General features: G+C 32.4%; 1 protein-coding gene across 5 annotated transcripts in view; it reads left to right on the top strand.

Moving 5' to 3' along the window:
* Positions 1-15,731, top strand: part of LOC145939328 (protein amalgam) — a 296,331-nt gene extending 280,600 nt beyond the window's left edge. For 2 of the 5 annotated variants that reach the window (XM_083043563.1, XM_083043564.1), the window contains 5 exons: positions 1,198-1,408; positions 2,703-2,762; positions 4,529-4,679; positions 5,465-5,625; positions 11,805-15,731. In XM_083043563.1, coding sequence (XP_082899689.1) covers positions 1,198-1,408; positions 2,703-2,762; positions 4,529-4,679; positions 5,465-5,625; positions 11,805-11,905 — 684 coding nt within the window. In that variant the 3' untranslated portion in view covers positions 11,906-15,731. The remainder of the gene's footprint in view (positions 1-1,197; positions 1,409-2,702; positions 2,763-4,528; positions 4,680-5,464; positions 5,626-11,804) is intronic. The other 3 variants (XM_083043565.1, XM_083043566.1, XM_083043567.1) reach the window with 3 other exon arrangements.
* The last annotated feature ends 1,092 nt before the right edge of the window (positions 15,732-16,823 follow it).

Genomic DNA, 16,823 nt, shown 5'->3' with positions numbered 1-16,823 from the left:
ATAATGCATTATCTTGTTTGTAACGCCGTACAAACCTGTATGTCCCAAGTTGCGACGATTTCGGATTACAAATTTTCATGTATGTCGATGCAATAATTTACTTATCATCACAATGACGTGCTTATTCGATCAACAATTGATGACAACATCGATAAAACGTAATATTTATATGGAACACGAAGTGACAATATTTAGCGTTTACGTGGACAAAACGTTACACATTACGCGTGTTTGTGCAGGAAGCATTGTAACAATGGCCGGTCGGACTATCGCATTACACGCTTACGTGGTCACGGAAGTTATTGTTGCGTTCGAAATATTTCCGCGCTAACAACAGAGAATGACAGTTGAAACGACCGGAACCGAACGTTGCTTTTTAAAGCAAATCAGGTGGCAGTATTCGGGGTTAATGACGGCTGACATAATTGATCAAATAAATGGATAGTTGGATACCGATTAACCGGGAGTCGATTAATTGCGCTATCGGCTGATTACTATCATTTGATGAATTAAGGTCGATCGGATCCGATTGCTCCTGTACAATCGCTGTATTTTGATCCCAAAATATATGTATGTTCCGGAAATATCTAGTAGAGCAATATTTCGGTTTAAAATTGAATGGCAGCAAAGTCGCTTGATGCAATTAAACGTTAGGTCACATAGCTATACGAAAGTAAAATAATTAAAAAATACTGTATATTGGCGCGTTCATTTTTTTCTCAATTTTATTTTTTAACAAATATTTTAGTTGGAAGAGAAATCGGCTTAATAATGTAAATTATATTATTTAGGTCAACAGAGCTTAATCCTTCGTTGTCGGAACCATACGTCATTGATAAATAAATCAAAATATAACTCAAATTGCCCGTCAATGAAGGATTAACATTCATTTATGCAGTTTTTTAATTTTTACTTTCTATCGGACTTGTAAATATGAATTAATAATATCTCACGCAACTTTTCTTGAATTTATTGAAGCTCTTTAACGTCATTAATATTTATATCTCACAATCAGTATTAATACGTAATATAATTTATTGCAATCGTGAATGTTTTGCAGTCTTGTAATACGGATAATATTCCCCTAGGAAAATAGATGTGCAACATTTGGATAATCGTATCAATTATTCGAATCGGCAAATCGATGACCGGATTTCAGGCGGATGGAGTCTAATCGGGCATTCACTTTGGTTGCAGGTCTCCTGGATACGTAAGAGGGATTTGCATATTCTGACGTCATCAGTTCACGCTTACACTGGAGACGCAAGATTTTCCGTTAAGCATCCCGAAGCATCAGACGAATGGACATTGAAGATCAATTACGTCCAACCGCGAGACGCTGGGGTTTACGAATGCCAGGTTAACACCGAGCCCAAAATGAACTTAGCCTTCATGTTAAAAGTCGAAGGTAAAATCAAGGTCGTAAAGTTTCTAGAAATCTATCAGATAACCCTTTCATGGATCGTTTAATTTAAAAAAAAATGTATATACATATGAATTTTCGAATAAGTTTTATGACGGAATAAAAACAACACACACACACACTCTCTCTCTCTCTCTCTCTCTCTCTCTCTCTCTCTCTCTCTCTCTAAGAAAAAAATAATCAATTATATTAAAAATATATATTAATGTACTCTAAATGTAGATTTTAATATGCATTTTAACGTTGCAGTTATACAATGTGTATATATATTATATTACATTATAATTCTCTGAGAGAGAATATATTTCAAACTAATTGATTATAGCAGTGTAATAAAATATTTTAATCCCCACATTTAAAATTGTACAATATTTGCTTTAATTAAATCAAGCAAAAAACTATGAAAGGGTTAAATTAGATTACGTAATGACTTTATGCCGCTGTAAATATTTTGCGTAATTTACGATAGATGAAGAAATATCTGAACGCTTTCGTAAGTGTCCATCACCTGATTGATCAGGAAAGACACTGCTGGATATTCGATTACGCACCAGCATGACTAAAGTGATTAATGCTTTCGCTTGCATGTCTGTCACGTGAAAAATATTCTAAAGTATCGATTAGTTTTGTTGCATCTTCTTTTTTAATCGAGTAATCGCAGTCATTTTGATCACCAGAGCACTCTATCGATTTCGTCTTTCAATATGTAAATACCTATAATATATATGTGTACAATACTATATACAATTATTTAAATAAAAAAATATCTCGACGATTAAAATTTTTCCATTAAAAGGACTTATTTTGACGCATTTTCTTTAATACAAAATCTACAAATAAAATGTAGGATCTGTTGTATAAATCTGTGAGTTTAAACAGATATTTGCTCATTAATCAATCTAATTTTATTAATTTGGTTCCCATTTAAACTCCTAAAGATCTTAAACAGGATTGATTAAAATTATCATTATTTAATCAAATAAATTAATTTTCGTTATATTAATACAAAAATCTTCAAAACATTAAACTGGAAATCGCGAAAGCTAATATCGACACACGTGCAGAAAAACGCACAATAAAAGAAAGAAAATAGAATGATAAATAAATGATTTCGTTGACAACGTTTTTTTTCCTCTGCTCGAAACTTCTGCAGGCATACGCGGGCCATATATATATATATATCGATAGTGCTTTCGACATTAGTTCAATTCCCTGCCCCGAAACAATAGATCTCGACGAAATCGATTAACTCGATATCTTTTCTGTCCTCCCATTCCAGAAAGTGCCCCTGTCCCTGCCACCACCACACCGAACGCCATTCACCGGACGTTCAACTCAGGTTAGACTCACGCAAGAGCAGACCCTTTTCCAAGCTAAATATTAAATTTGCTAGCAGTTAGAAGTTTTATTGCAATAAATATTTAATTGCGTGTGATAACAGAATGCATGGATGTTTTTTTCTGTATACGTAGCACAAATTAACGACCGAACCCCGTGGGTTTCGTTCGTCAATGAGTTGAAGTCATAGCAGAGATAAAAGAATAAGAGCGCTTTTTGTTTAGACATTGTTACGTGAAACATTCGAAACTGTCAATAAATACTTCTTTTTTTTTTTGAAAATACGATTGACGTTAATACGTGCTAATTATCCGCCGTAATATTGCAAGTCGTAAATATACCATGCGTTAAATGTTTTGCGAACCGTTTGACAACCGAGTGTTGTTTCTAAAACGATAAAATATCGACGCGAACGTAACGCAAAAATCTCTCTTCAATAACAACTGAATATGACTTCAACTTATTTAGATTTGTATATAGATGTTAGTAATAGTTTATCGATGTGAAATATTATACATCTCTAATAAACAGAGTTGCATTCTCTTATAATTTAGAAAATTTGTAATTATTTTTCGATTAATCTTTCGCGGTTTTGCATGCTATTAATATATGTTTTTATTGTATTTTCTAAGATAATTGCAGAGAAAAGGTTCGAGTAGCAAGTGAGTACTGTTAGTATAATTGAAATATATCTTTGTTGGCCTACGGTGAACATTGTTGACTTTGACAGATCTCAATATGTTTTACGATTTTATATATGTATAATGCACTTTAAAAAATTTAATGCTTTTACATTCTACAATATTATAATCCTATTATATTGCTATATTAAATTGGTTTATGTGTTATGGTTATGTGCATATATTTTTTACAAATTAATTTATGTAGTATATATTATTTTTTATAAAAGTCACAAAAATTTTAATTTTGCTTATTTTATAAATTTAAATCGAAATGTGTTGTCGACTATATTTTATTTTAGCATTAACTTTAAAGAAACAATGTTTAATTGACGTGACATATGACTCATGACATATGAAAATTTTAATATTCGGCTTTCGGGAATGAAAATAATATCAATTTAGAAAGCTTTATCTAAGTGTGACGTGGTAAACTAGTGAAATTGATGGGGTAATGCGGAGTTTTATATTATTTTCGTTTCGCCATAATATATTTGAGATAGTATATTAATTACGTTAATGTATGTATGTATGTGTTTGCATTTTTGTTTATAATCTTTATGTATAAAAGAAAGAAACTAGTATTATTATAAAATAATAATGCTTATCATAAATTTCTTTGATAATATATAATAAAATTGATAGAATAGATAGAATAATAGTTTTTTGAAACATATGACACTGCATTTTTGTATGAAAAATATAAATCTGCGAGCACAAAAAAGAAATTTAAAAAACTTCTAGCCTTTTATATAACAATATAAATATGATAAACGAACAATTTTTAACGAACTCTATATAAAAAATACGATATCAATTTTATCGTTATTTTAATCTCATCCATATGAGGCACAGACCATCGTTATTACAGAATATTCACATTGCTTAAAAAAACATCAAGCATATAGTAGAACAAACCGAGAAAAAATTCTTATAAAATTTTATTATAAATTATGCCAGGAAATGAATTTGGGGTATCGATAAAGACACAATTTGATATTTCCAATCCCGATTCGTTAATTAGTCTAGATACACGTGGATACGAATGCGGAATATTTAAGCGTACGGTTTCTAACGTATGTTGCAGCTGCTCAGGCAACAATCCTGGGACCTGAAGACGTCTACGTGAAGAAGGGTAGCACGATAAGCCTCACGTGTGAAGTTAATGTACGAAGTACGCCTCCCAGCAGCGTTTCGTGGCATCACGGAGGTGCCGTGGTGGATTTCGACAGTCCCAGGTACAAGCCGCGAGAATCGAGTTCTCAGTTTCGTTCCTCCACAACTCTCCTTCTTCTTTACACGTGCGCGCACATACACGCATACACATACATGTTTTCGTTCGATCGTGGATATTATCGCTACTATCACATAATCAAACGAGATCCTGGTGATTTCGCGCATTTTATCGCTTCAATAAACAAGAAGGAAAGCTTCGGTTGATTTTTCGGGTCGCTGCTTTGCGGTATCGTTGATCGAACTGAAAGCGTTCAAGTATCCTGCCTTTAATCCTTTTTAAGCCCGCGTCAATCCCGAAAAGTATAGAGAGTCGAAAAAGCAAATATTCTTTGATCCAGCAATTATTTTCGGATTAATCCACAAAAATGACGCTCCTTATAAAATGAAAATTATTCTGTGTCATTTCTTTTTCTCTCTGCAGCGACGACGAGATGTGCCACTTATATTGTCAAAAAGTATATTATAACGTCAGTCGTTAAAATTATCATGTGACAGATTTTACTTTCGCAATTGTCGGGAATTTTAGTAAATTATATACATCAGTTTTACGGAGAGAAACATCTGAATCTGCGAATAAATTTTTCATTTCTACCGTGAGCTCGTTGGACCCATTGACAAACGTTTAACTGCGTGCAATTGCACGCAACTGCAATTTGTGTTACGATCACGCTTGTTGTTGACGTTTCGCGCGTAACTGTAAACTGCCTCCTCTCTCTGCAGAGAGAACTAATCACAAAGTAGCGATGTGTGTGACGAGAACGACGTCAAAGTATCTGCGATAATTCAGTGTTCACCGCAGGGGCGGTGTTTCCCTGGAGACGGAGAAAACGGATACCGGCACAACGAGCAGACTACTGGTGACACAGGCCAGATTGACCGACAGCGGAAATTACACCTGCATCCCTAGCAACGCGAACCCAGCGAGCGTAATGGTCCACGTGCTGAATGGTAAGCGATTTTTTTGTGACGCGGACTTATCCGGCAGTCCATCATCCCTCGCCTCGCGACGTACCCGGCAGTAGGATATCCGGATATTCGGATATTCAGAGCTGCTTAATGACATATCGCGATGAAAACGTCTGAATATTCGCGGTTAAAATATTCAGATAACCCCGACACTGGGGAAAACCTCCATATATAACTAGTATTATCTACCAAGCCGCTTTCCATACGATAAGTTGCCAAATTTTCAACACATGCAAATGCGCTGCATTTATGTGACGAATTTTATCGTGGCAAATATGACGAATTTAATAAATATTCATGTTTAGACGTATATCTCGCCGAGTGCGTTCCTTTTTATTCACTGAGTTTAAATTTATTCATTTATTTCACTAGTTCCATACGAGGGAGAGAGGAAAGAGAGAGTAGCAAAATAATATGATGCAAATTAAATTACACGTACATCGAATTGCATGACATTTAAACTGAAAGTTTACTGCTTTATAAAGATCAATTAGTTTCTATTCAGCAAACACGATATGCCGCTTGCAAACCATTCGAGACTCTCGCTCGATAAACAAAGTCAGAGGCAAGTTTCCGACAATTTACACGCTTCACGCTACAATGTAATTCACTTATGCAAGCAAATTATCCAAACAATAGAAATATCAAACTTCAATATTTTATTTAGATATTATTGTTTCGATATTACTGAGTCTTGATAATCTTCTGAATTTTGGTAGTTTTTAATATTTCTTCTTTATTGTTGCAGTATCAGAAAATTATTCTGCAATATTTAGTAGAGTGGATCTTTTTTATTTTCTCGTTTTTTTTTATTTGCATAAATTATGCACGTAAAATCGTGCGTCGCGTGATTCGATATATATCATCTCGATATGGTCGAATTTTCCACTTCTTCTCTCCGTGACTTCATTTTTTCTTTGCGACGCGACAGAGAAGCACGAGAAGCAAATCAAGTCGAGCTGCTGCGTCATGTGCACCGCTCTTCGATAAACGTCGCGTGCACACGCACATTCAAGAGCCATCGTATGCGAAAAAAATCCCCAAGCATTGGCATATAAACATTTCCATGTCGGCATTCTTGTAATGCCGCATTTTCACGTCCACTATATCACACGATTCGATCAGAGCTCGCGGCTAACCGCTTGTTTTCGATTAACTGCAACCGGATTTGCATGATATTCGTTTTTTAGAGATATCTGGAAAAAATTTGTCGTGTCTAGTTTCGTGCGAGTTTATTCGATTAAATGTACAACTATGCATTGACTTTCGTATCTCGCTAAATCCAACGTTTTAATTTCAATAATGATTGATTTTCAGAAGATACAATTGAAATATGTATATTATATATTATTTAAAAAAATAAAATATTAAGTTGAAAGTTATAGAACTTATTAATATATAATCATTGAATTTATCTCAAGTAAGTTTTGTTTCCACAAATGTTTCAAAAATTATTATTTCTTTTCTAAATTGATTTCAAAACATTTTAGATCGTAACCTATTCATGAATAATTGCATATTCAATTTGATATGCAAAAATAAACCTAGTTTCCTTTTTTTAGCACATACAATCAATATATATACATATATATGTATAATATTGTTCATATTTAAATCTAAGATTTGTAGATCCAAGATCTAGTTTATAATACTTTAATTAATTAAATAGCATTTATAAAGATATTTTATAAAATATTATCACATAGTTTTAAAAAATTTTTATGTTTGATAAAATAACTTTGTAATAGTCTCTTATATCAAGGCTAAATTAAGGGGGGAACCTGGTTTAGGAGGCTGAAAAATACATAATTTTTAGAATTTTTTTTCTCAGCTAAAATAAAACCAATTAATTCCAAATTTTAGGCACAGTTTATTATACATTTAAATTATGTAAAATAATTTTTTTATTAAAAAATATTAAAGTTTTATTTAAAAAATAAAGCTATATTGATAGCGCCCATTTTTCACTGTGTACAACCTAGCGATCGTAATTTTGGTCTGAAACAAAAAAACCAATTCATTTCTTTAATGTTATATTATTACCTTCTATTTAAACTAAAAAAAATTAAAAGAAAAGCAAAAATTTAAAAACTTTTACAACTTTAAAAAAAGAAGTTACAATTTTCGCGAAAAAATTGCGACTTTTCTTTACAAAAAAAATAATCTAATTTAACTTTTCTCAAAAACATTTTAGTTTAAATAGAAGGTAATAATATAACATTAAAGAAATTAATTGGTTTTTTTGTTTCAGACAAAAATTACGATCGCTAGGTTGTACACAGTGAAAAATGGGCGGCGCTATCAATATAGCTTTATTTTTAAATAAAACTTCAATATTTTTTAATAAAAAAATTATTTTACATAATTTAAATGTATAATAAACTGTGCCTAAAATTTGGAATTAATTGGTTTTATTTTAGCTGAGAAAAAAAATTCTAAAAATTATGTATTTTGTCAGCCTCCTAAACCAGGTTCCCCCCTTAAAGCCCTACTCAACATAAATCTTCGAGCCATTCTTTAGTAAATTCAAATTTATATTTCAATGATTTAATAAATGTACTTGAATATTCCATTTTTATATTTTGCAAGCGAAATATTATAAATAGACATTATAACGATTGATAATCCATTTCGACGTCACTATCCATCGCTTAGCCACACATAAAAGTACACATTTGAAATACATTACAGTTCTCTTAATTATACTGTAATTATTTGACACATTATTATCATATGATTACTTAGCTTTTTCATTTATTTATTATATTAATTAACTATTTATTAATTATAACTCAATTAATGGGTGCTCTTTCTCTCTCTCTCTCCCCTCCCCTCTGTTTTTCTGTCTCTCTAATTTCCCTGTATTCTAAAGCAAATAAATTACTTCTACTATTGAAATATAAATGTTTATTATCTATGTCTCTGATTATGGATATGTTATGTCCAAGATTAAAAAAAGTTTTTTATGCATTTAATTGAACACATATATCTCTAAATTTATCTTTCTTTTTAGTATCCTGCATTCTATTATTGCGAGACAAACTAGAAATTTTATTTAACAAACTTTAGCTTTTTTTTATAGACATGGAATTTATAAATTTTGCGCGTTATCTCTTTCATTATCGTGTGATTCTTTTGAAAAAAAATCTGTTCAATAAGAGACCCTCGAGCAGAATTTTCCGGCAGCTTCTAGATTCTGTTCGCACGACCGACAAATTTCACATCAATAAACGCTTACGTATTCGCGGCGCGAGTTTGGCGACAGGAAGCCAGGCTCCTGAAATGTGACATTCGAAAGAGACGGCGCGCGTTCATTCATCAAGTATCGAAATCCTCCGTCATAAAGTTTGACAGGTTCGTATATTGGAGTCGCAGCAAGTACTCCGCACGCATATACTCTCGCTTTTGATCTATTGTCAGCCGGCACAGTGCGCTCGCGATAACACATGTAATATCTTGTTCGGCAAGTTCACCAATCCAAGCTGTCAATCATTGCGAGCTTGCTGTCCTGGCACGCGCATCTCGCGAAACTCGTTGCAGCTGTTCGAAATTGACAACTTTCACGCATCCTACCGTGCACCCATAGTGGAGAGATTTATAGACTATAATAAATATTTATAGATTCGCGCGCGCGACAAAATATCTCGATTATTGAGGATTTCTTTTACACAAAAATAAAATGTATGTAATTGTGAAATATATCATTTTAGAAACGCCTAAATTTATGTAATAATATTTGTGGCATAATTAGAATTAATTTTTTCTTAACAAGGTACCATCATTTATACTTCTGAGAGCTGTGTTAATATATAACAAAAAAATTTTATCTTTCGACAAAGTTCAAGTAAATTTTGCTTTCATATAGAATTTTAATTTTATATTTAATTAACAGAAAATATTCAAAACTAAATATTAAGAAAATGTAAAAAATGATGACGTTTAATGAAATAATTATAATTATTAGGTGAATACTATGCCATCATTTTATTTATATGATGTAGTCTCCATTCGCACAATATTCAATGGGAGGGGAAAAAAAAAAAAAAAACTGCATCAATATTCCGCACTTTCATTTCGCTCCATTCGAGCCTGACGCAGCATCCTGGCCAACAGCGCAATAAATTTACAATACCGCTGGCCTCTCCTCTCAACCCCTGATTAAATTAATGTTTTCGAATCGAAGCGCCCCATGTCGGAGTGCTAGAAAAATCAACAAACCCCTTCGGCAACTAGGCAACTAGATCGCCCGCCGCACGTACATCGCGCGTTTGCACGGCAATCGAATTGCAGAACTTAACAAGCTTTCTTCGACGTTTTCACGGTTTCCACGCTTTCACCCTGTCCGCTCTCTCCCCCGCGCGGGGCGCATTCGCCATCCTCGAACCATCGATCGTACCCTCTTTCGTCCGGAAACGCCCGGCTGAGCACGCGCCTCGCTCCTCGCGAATCGGCCGCTTCCGGTGCCGGATGAAAATTAATGCGGCGCAGTTCGTCTGCATAATTAATTTACGGGGCGCACCCGGTCGCGGTGGTCGGCGCATCGGCCATCGAAATGTATTTCAAACACAGCTGATTACTCTGCAAAATTGACCGCAAATTTCAATTATTTTCCGATAAACCGTACGGGGCGACCTGGGGGCTATCCGTTCCAACATGTACTATCTGCGCATTAACGCAATTACGCATGTCGACCGACGCCGTGTCGTCAACGTTTCGAGTATCGCCGGACCGGTGTCATTTTTCGATAACGGGCCAGATAAACGCGGTATAACGCTCGTATAACTCCATCAAATGAGATTTTCAATTTGCTCGTAAATTGCGGCCTTTCCGGCGGGACCGGCAGGCGACTGGTTACCGCGATGCGGGACTGCCGTTATGTTCCTACCGCCGGACCCGTGATTATCTTTATTGCCATCGAATATGCGTGTGCGTATATGTGTGTATGTGTGTGCATGTGCGTGTATATTTTGTGCGCAACGGCGATATCGCGCGCCGTCGTCATGGAGCGAGAAATTGCTGTTTCGCCCCCGAATGCGGTGCCCGCCGTAGCTGCAGTTATTGCTGAACAGAGCGATATTTCGTTCGCAACTCACGTGCTGTGACACGTTTTACACCCTGCTAGAACGCACATTGCGTAAACATTATGTCAAACGCATTATTCCTTTCTGAACCTTATGATAAACGTATAAAAGTTGGTCACTTTTACCTACAAATTTATCGCAAATGTTGTGACTTATGTGTGCAAAAGATAATGTGATTAAAAAATATATAAAACACATCTCGATTGATATTAAAACATTTGGAAATCGATTAAACAAAAAGTATTTATAAAGAATAATTAAAAGTAACAGTTATCATCTTATCAAGAAATTTTGCAATAATGTATGCATGAAAAGATAATACATAGCCAATGTAATTAAATTATTAATCAATCAAAGCATCCCTGTAATATCTATACTATTTGTAACCATGTATGAATACGTTAAAGCATTAGATAATTTTGAAGGAAAAGAAAGAAAGAATTTTATTACATTTTATTTTCTCGGTTTTCTGGTTATTTCACACAGGACCTACAGCTACGAGATTGTCATTAGGCTGGAAAGTTCCTGCTTAGCGTTTAACGCGTTATACGAACGATTAACCTACATTGTGAATCTAATTAGGGCTGCGCAATTAAACTCTTGCGTTATGTAGCTACCAGAGATAATATTCAATGTAACGAGTCTGTGACGTAGTTTATTTAGAATTACTTATTGGGATAATGAAATTTGGTTTAACTTTTGCCAACAATTTTCCATCTATGTTCCCACAGTAAATAACGATTATCAAACTATCTATTATTACTTGCACCTAATATAAATGTGTATTATACACAAATAATTGTGCATTAGAAAAGTATGCCAGTTTATTGATGTATTTTTTGTTAATTATTATCTCTCCAAAAATTATTATCTTTTTTAATATAACGTTTAATAAAACGCGTCATTTCAATATCTGCAAGATCTACAAAAAAGAATCTACAAGAAAAGAAATAAAAATGCAAGTAACAAATATCCCTTTTTAACGAAGCATAATGCAAATTGCTCAAATAATTAATGTACGGAAGAAAATTGAAGGCAGAGACGGACTAAAGATGCGGTTTTTGCATATTTCTGTTACAGGTGAACATCCAGCGGCGATGCAGCATGGCGGTAGCTGCGGTGTAACTCCGACTATTTTACTCGCCAGCATCACCCTCATAGTCGCGAATCTGTTAAGGTGAGCAGCCGTGTTGTGAATCGCTCATCTTAAACGGGAGAAAAAAGAAAGAAAGTGTCGAACGTGTCGAGACGGTCGCGACAATGTCGAAAGTAAACGTGACGGTCGATGCGGTTGTGAAACGAAAAAATCGGAAAAATCACCGATCGCGATCGCTCTTAACACTTTTCACGCGTCGCTATCACGTGTTGCGCGTATCCGTTTGTCGAGAGTGCTCGGAAGTGACGAACCAGAGAACAACATGGACGATGTGCAGCGGACCAGAGTTCTGTGTGAGAGGCGCAGTGGCGGACAATCTTTAACACGTACGTTTTTAACACGAAAATCTATCTTAGACTGTCCCTTCTTTTGTATAAAAAATCGTCGTGTTAAATGCAAAAAGTGTGCCCAGACGATCACTCTCGAATTAAACATATTAATGACGCCATGGTTAATCGTACTGTGAGCGTTTTCGCCAAAAAAAGAACTCCCTCGCACTTGTGCTTTTTATTAAATCGACATGTGTGGCTCAACGAATATGCGTGGATTTCTCTTTAGTGATGAAGGAACTGCTCATCTCGTGATTTCGTTGCGAGAGCAATTAGGATTTGTATTTTAATTAATTTAATAAGGGCCTCGTAGAATATTCCACATCGATCAATAGAGTCGTAATGTGCTCGGCACAGAATAAGATCAGTCGCATGATCGATGGCTGGATTCGTTCGAAGCTATGAGATAATTATCCGCTATGAGATAATTATTACATAAATTGAAGTTTATAATCTAACGATTGTCAACTACTTGGGTAATAATTATTAGATAGTTAAGGCTCTCTTGTACATAAAACGATTAACGAACTTATAGGGTTTACCGCGACCTTGTTGTACAGTACAATGCATGTGCGAGAGTTGTCACGTGACCAACCATCATTTTCCGTCGCGCGTTTAATCTGGGCAATATTGTATATATTTTATATTAGTTATAAAATACATAAACGTGTAAATTTTTTAATGAAAAAATTTTAACTTTGTTTTTTTTGGGCACAATTCAGCATCTCGATCGTGTCAGAAATGTTTTATACATATATACTTTATTATATGTACTTCGCCCAGATTCGACTTACTCTCAACTTTAATTAAACATATAATATTATTAAGAAACAGTATTAAAATAAATTGATTGTGATGAATTTGCAAGTATGATGCACTGATGTTATTTGTTTAAAGAACTATGAGAATATTTTATCGTAAAAAGATATGAATTAAATTTGAACGCAACTATTTGTACATGAAAAAAAATTGGAAATTTTTATAAAAAATATTTTATTCTTCTGACATAAAATTCTAATTAGTTAATGCAAATGCAAAATTAAAATCATTTATTTGCGTTCCAAATAGATATTTAACGTTATTAAAAATTTATGACAACCTAATTCTTTCTATTCAAGACGTAAAAAAGATGTAAAAATATAATTTACGAAAGATTTTTATCTTAAAAAGAGAAAGAAAAAGAGTTAATATGTTACATTTTATAAAATTATTTTAGTTTCAACATTTAAAACAATTAGTTAATTGATTGTAAACTAGTCGAAGAAATAAAATGGACGCGCGCCAACGTATGAGAAAAGAAAAATTAATTCTTAAAAATTTATGAAACATTATTACAAAGGATTTATAAAATATAATTGTTGTCAAAATATAATTGTTTTAACATCAGGAGAATGTTTACAATATATGCGGTTATCTCATAAAAGAATGAGCGAATTACGAAAACTGATCGTTTTAGTAATGATAGTAGATAGGTCTATTCTCGATATGTTTCTGTTTGTTTATTGCAAGCAGGAATTTTAAATACTAAATGACTCGCAAGATTGATGTGTATCTTGTTGTTTGATAATCAAAATGCCACAGGTATTGTTTTTCCTCCAATAATATATTATTTTACTTCTAGAAATTCGTTCAAGTTTTGCTCTGAGGATATTAAAGTAATTTTTTCAAAAATCAAAACGCGTCAAAATAAATTCTCCGATTAATCAAAATATAATCAAATTGATATCGATCGGTCATGGACAATGGCCGTTACATTTTTGAAGCGTATTAAACATGGAACTCGTGTATAGATAAGAGAGTATATGAAAAGATAAGGCGTACATATATTTAAATAGATCGGTAATAAGCGTTCGCATTATATATTATAAAAATATTACATACGTCGGATACGATATGCGGAAACTATAATTCGAGAGATCAAAGTGTAAATATAAGAGAAATAAAAGTTTTTTTTGCAAAACTAATAAAATTTTTTAATAAAAATTTTTTGGCAAAACTAATAAAAACTTGCCTTCATGATAACTCATTTAAACTTTTCAAAAGATTGTTGTATTACTTACACGGAGTTAATTTATTGTATATTGTTAAATTCATATCAAAATTATTTAATTAAAATTAATTCCATTAAAAAATATAAAATTTTAGATGTTTTTACACAATTTCTTTATATTTTTTCCGTTTGAATAAAGTAGTAATGTATTAAGTTATCTAAATTTTTCTTTTTGTGCGAAAAATTATAGATTGATTTTGACTGCTTATTGTATCTCGTGTATTTTATAACTAAATTAAATAAGTCTGTATATAATTGACATAATTCCACGCTATTAAAACTTCACTTTTCATTAACTTGATCATAAACTTTGTTCATTAATATTAAATTATACAGTAGTCTTCCGACTTTAGTGTCGATCTAATCGCAAATTTCATATTTTCGTCAAATTCTATAAAAGATACTTATAATCATTCGTTTCTCCATTTATTTTACTAAATTAAGTCTTAATTATCTAAACTACGATAGTTGAATATCTTTTAATGATTTTTTCAAATTCAAACCATCTTCTCCGAGAAGAAAAAAATACGAGAGAGAAAGCAAGACCCTAGATCTGATCATTAAATAATCCAATGTACGTAATATAGAATATAGCGGTAAATCAATAATAGATAGTAGATTTATTACAAAATATAATGTAACACGAGTAAAAAAAATATATCATAATGATTAACATGTTAAGATGCGATTTCTTAGAATAGATTTTTTATAACGTTGTAGCTCGGAGAAAAATGCAAGTTAGGATCAACCGTTGGAGATTGTCCATCATTTCTGAAATTTCAGAAAAAATTAAAATCGGAGAAATGTCGCAGTACTATCATTTTATATATAATTTATATCATAATTTATATTGATATATTAAGTAAATGAACGAATCCAATTACAAAATTGATATGTACTGTGAACAAAATTGCGAATCACACTATGGTGCGGAAAGACTGATTTGGAGTGCGATCATATAAAAAGTGATCAAGTGAAAAGTGAAAAATTAAATTTTTTTGTGAATCAAAAAGTCGAATTTTATAAATAAAAAAATATCTTCATCGAGCAATTGATGTGTGCAATCAAGCTCGATTTAATAAAAAAAAGAAATATATATTTGCAATGTTCCTCATTTTGACACAGATTCTATTGTAATTTTTCGTAGCGAAAATATGTGGCTCAATTGTGACATTTAATAATAATACTCCTGTGCGTAAAGAGTGATCAAACAGAAAAATATCGAGAAAGGTATACCTATTTGTGAATTAGATAATTGACATCCGCAATTCGCATACTTACGGAAAATGTTGCACATTATATAGATAAGAGATTAGACTGCATTGTACATATACAATTCATAATCGATAATATATATTATGTTATAGGAAAACTTAAGCATGAATCAAAAAAAGACAAGATTAAAAATGCGCAAAAATGCGATATAGAATATTATATTGTAAAAATACCCATCGACGTGGATACTGTTTCAATAAATGTAATGATGATATAAAAACGCACAGACTTTTTCTACTTGCTCCTCCTGTTAGATACTTTTAGTCAAGCGTACATATTTTTCTTTATATAACATAAACAACAGTTATATCAACAATATTGCTAATTTTAAAAGTTTCGTCCGATTTTGCCACATTTTTCTAGTAGTTGATATTTTTAGAAACCATTCCAATTTTTTATCGACTATGAGAGAGAGATAGAGACTAAAAACAATTTAAATTTCTCGCTTAAATAAAGGGAGCAAAGCCCGAAAAATATATATAGTTGGAAATAACAGAGTTGTCAATCACAAAGATAAATTTTTCTCAAAATTTAATTTCTCTTTACAGGAACTGTAAATTTAAAACTTATGGATTTTAATATTATATTTAGTTTAATTTTATATCTTATTTAGATTAATATTTTTATATAAAATATTGTATAGTTTTTTGTGATATATAAAATTTTATATATATAGAAGTATTTTTGTGATACACAGAATTTTTTTATATATAGAAGTATTTATTTAATGAATACGCTGCTTTTTTAATTAGATACGGAAATGGTTGGTTTTAATTAGTACACGTACCCATATATATATATATATCGATTTTTCTGATGCGTCGCATGTGTGCAATGCGTTCCAGTTTTATGCGTGAAAAATAGTAGTTGGAAAAATACGCACATACATGCTATTAGCGTGAAACATGCGCAGTAAGCGCCTCTTTTATTTATCGTATACGTATGTTGCTGTTTCGAAATTCGTTAAATAGAAATTTGCAGAAATATTTATAATGAAGAGCTGCGGTTCACTTTTAATTTCATTAATAACTTTAATGATGTGTCTAAAGCTAATATATCATTTTGTAGAAATTCATAAATTAAGAATATTGGCTTTAAATAGATCTATAGTTTTGGATAGTTTAAATAGTTGGCCACAAAAAATGGCCATAAAAACAAAGATAATGCGTTACAAACTAAACTGACAATAAGCCAAGTATACGAAGCGTCACATTTTGTTCTGCGAGAATTTCCTTATCACTTTTCGTCAAATCGTCAAAAATTTATAGTTTCATGTGTTTTAGAAAAAG

Source organism: Prenolepis imparis, unplaced genomic scaffold (assembly GCF_030444845.1).
Source record: "Prenolepis imparis isolate NDT839.2.m4 unplaced genomic scaffold, iyPreImpa1.0 SCAF_8, whole genome shotgun sequence".
In the NCBI taxonomy this organism is placed as follows: domain Eukaryota; kingdom Metazoa; phylum Arthropoda; class Insecta; order Hymenoptera; family Formicidae; genus Prenolepis; species Prenolepis imparis.
This window is presented reverse-complemented; position numbering and strand designations above follow the sequence as displayed.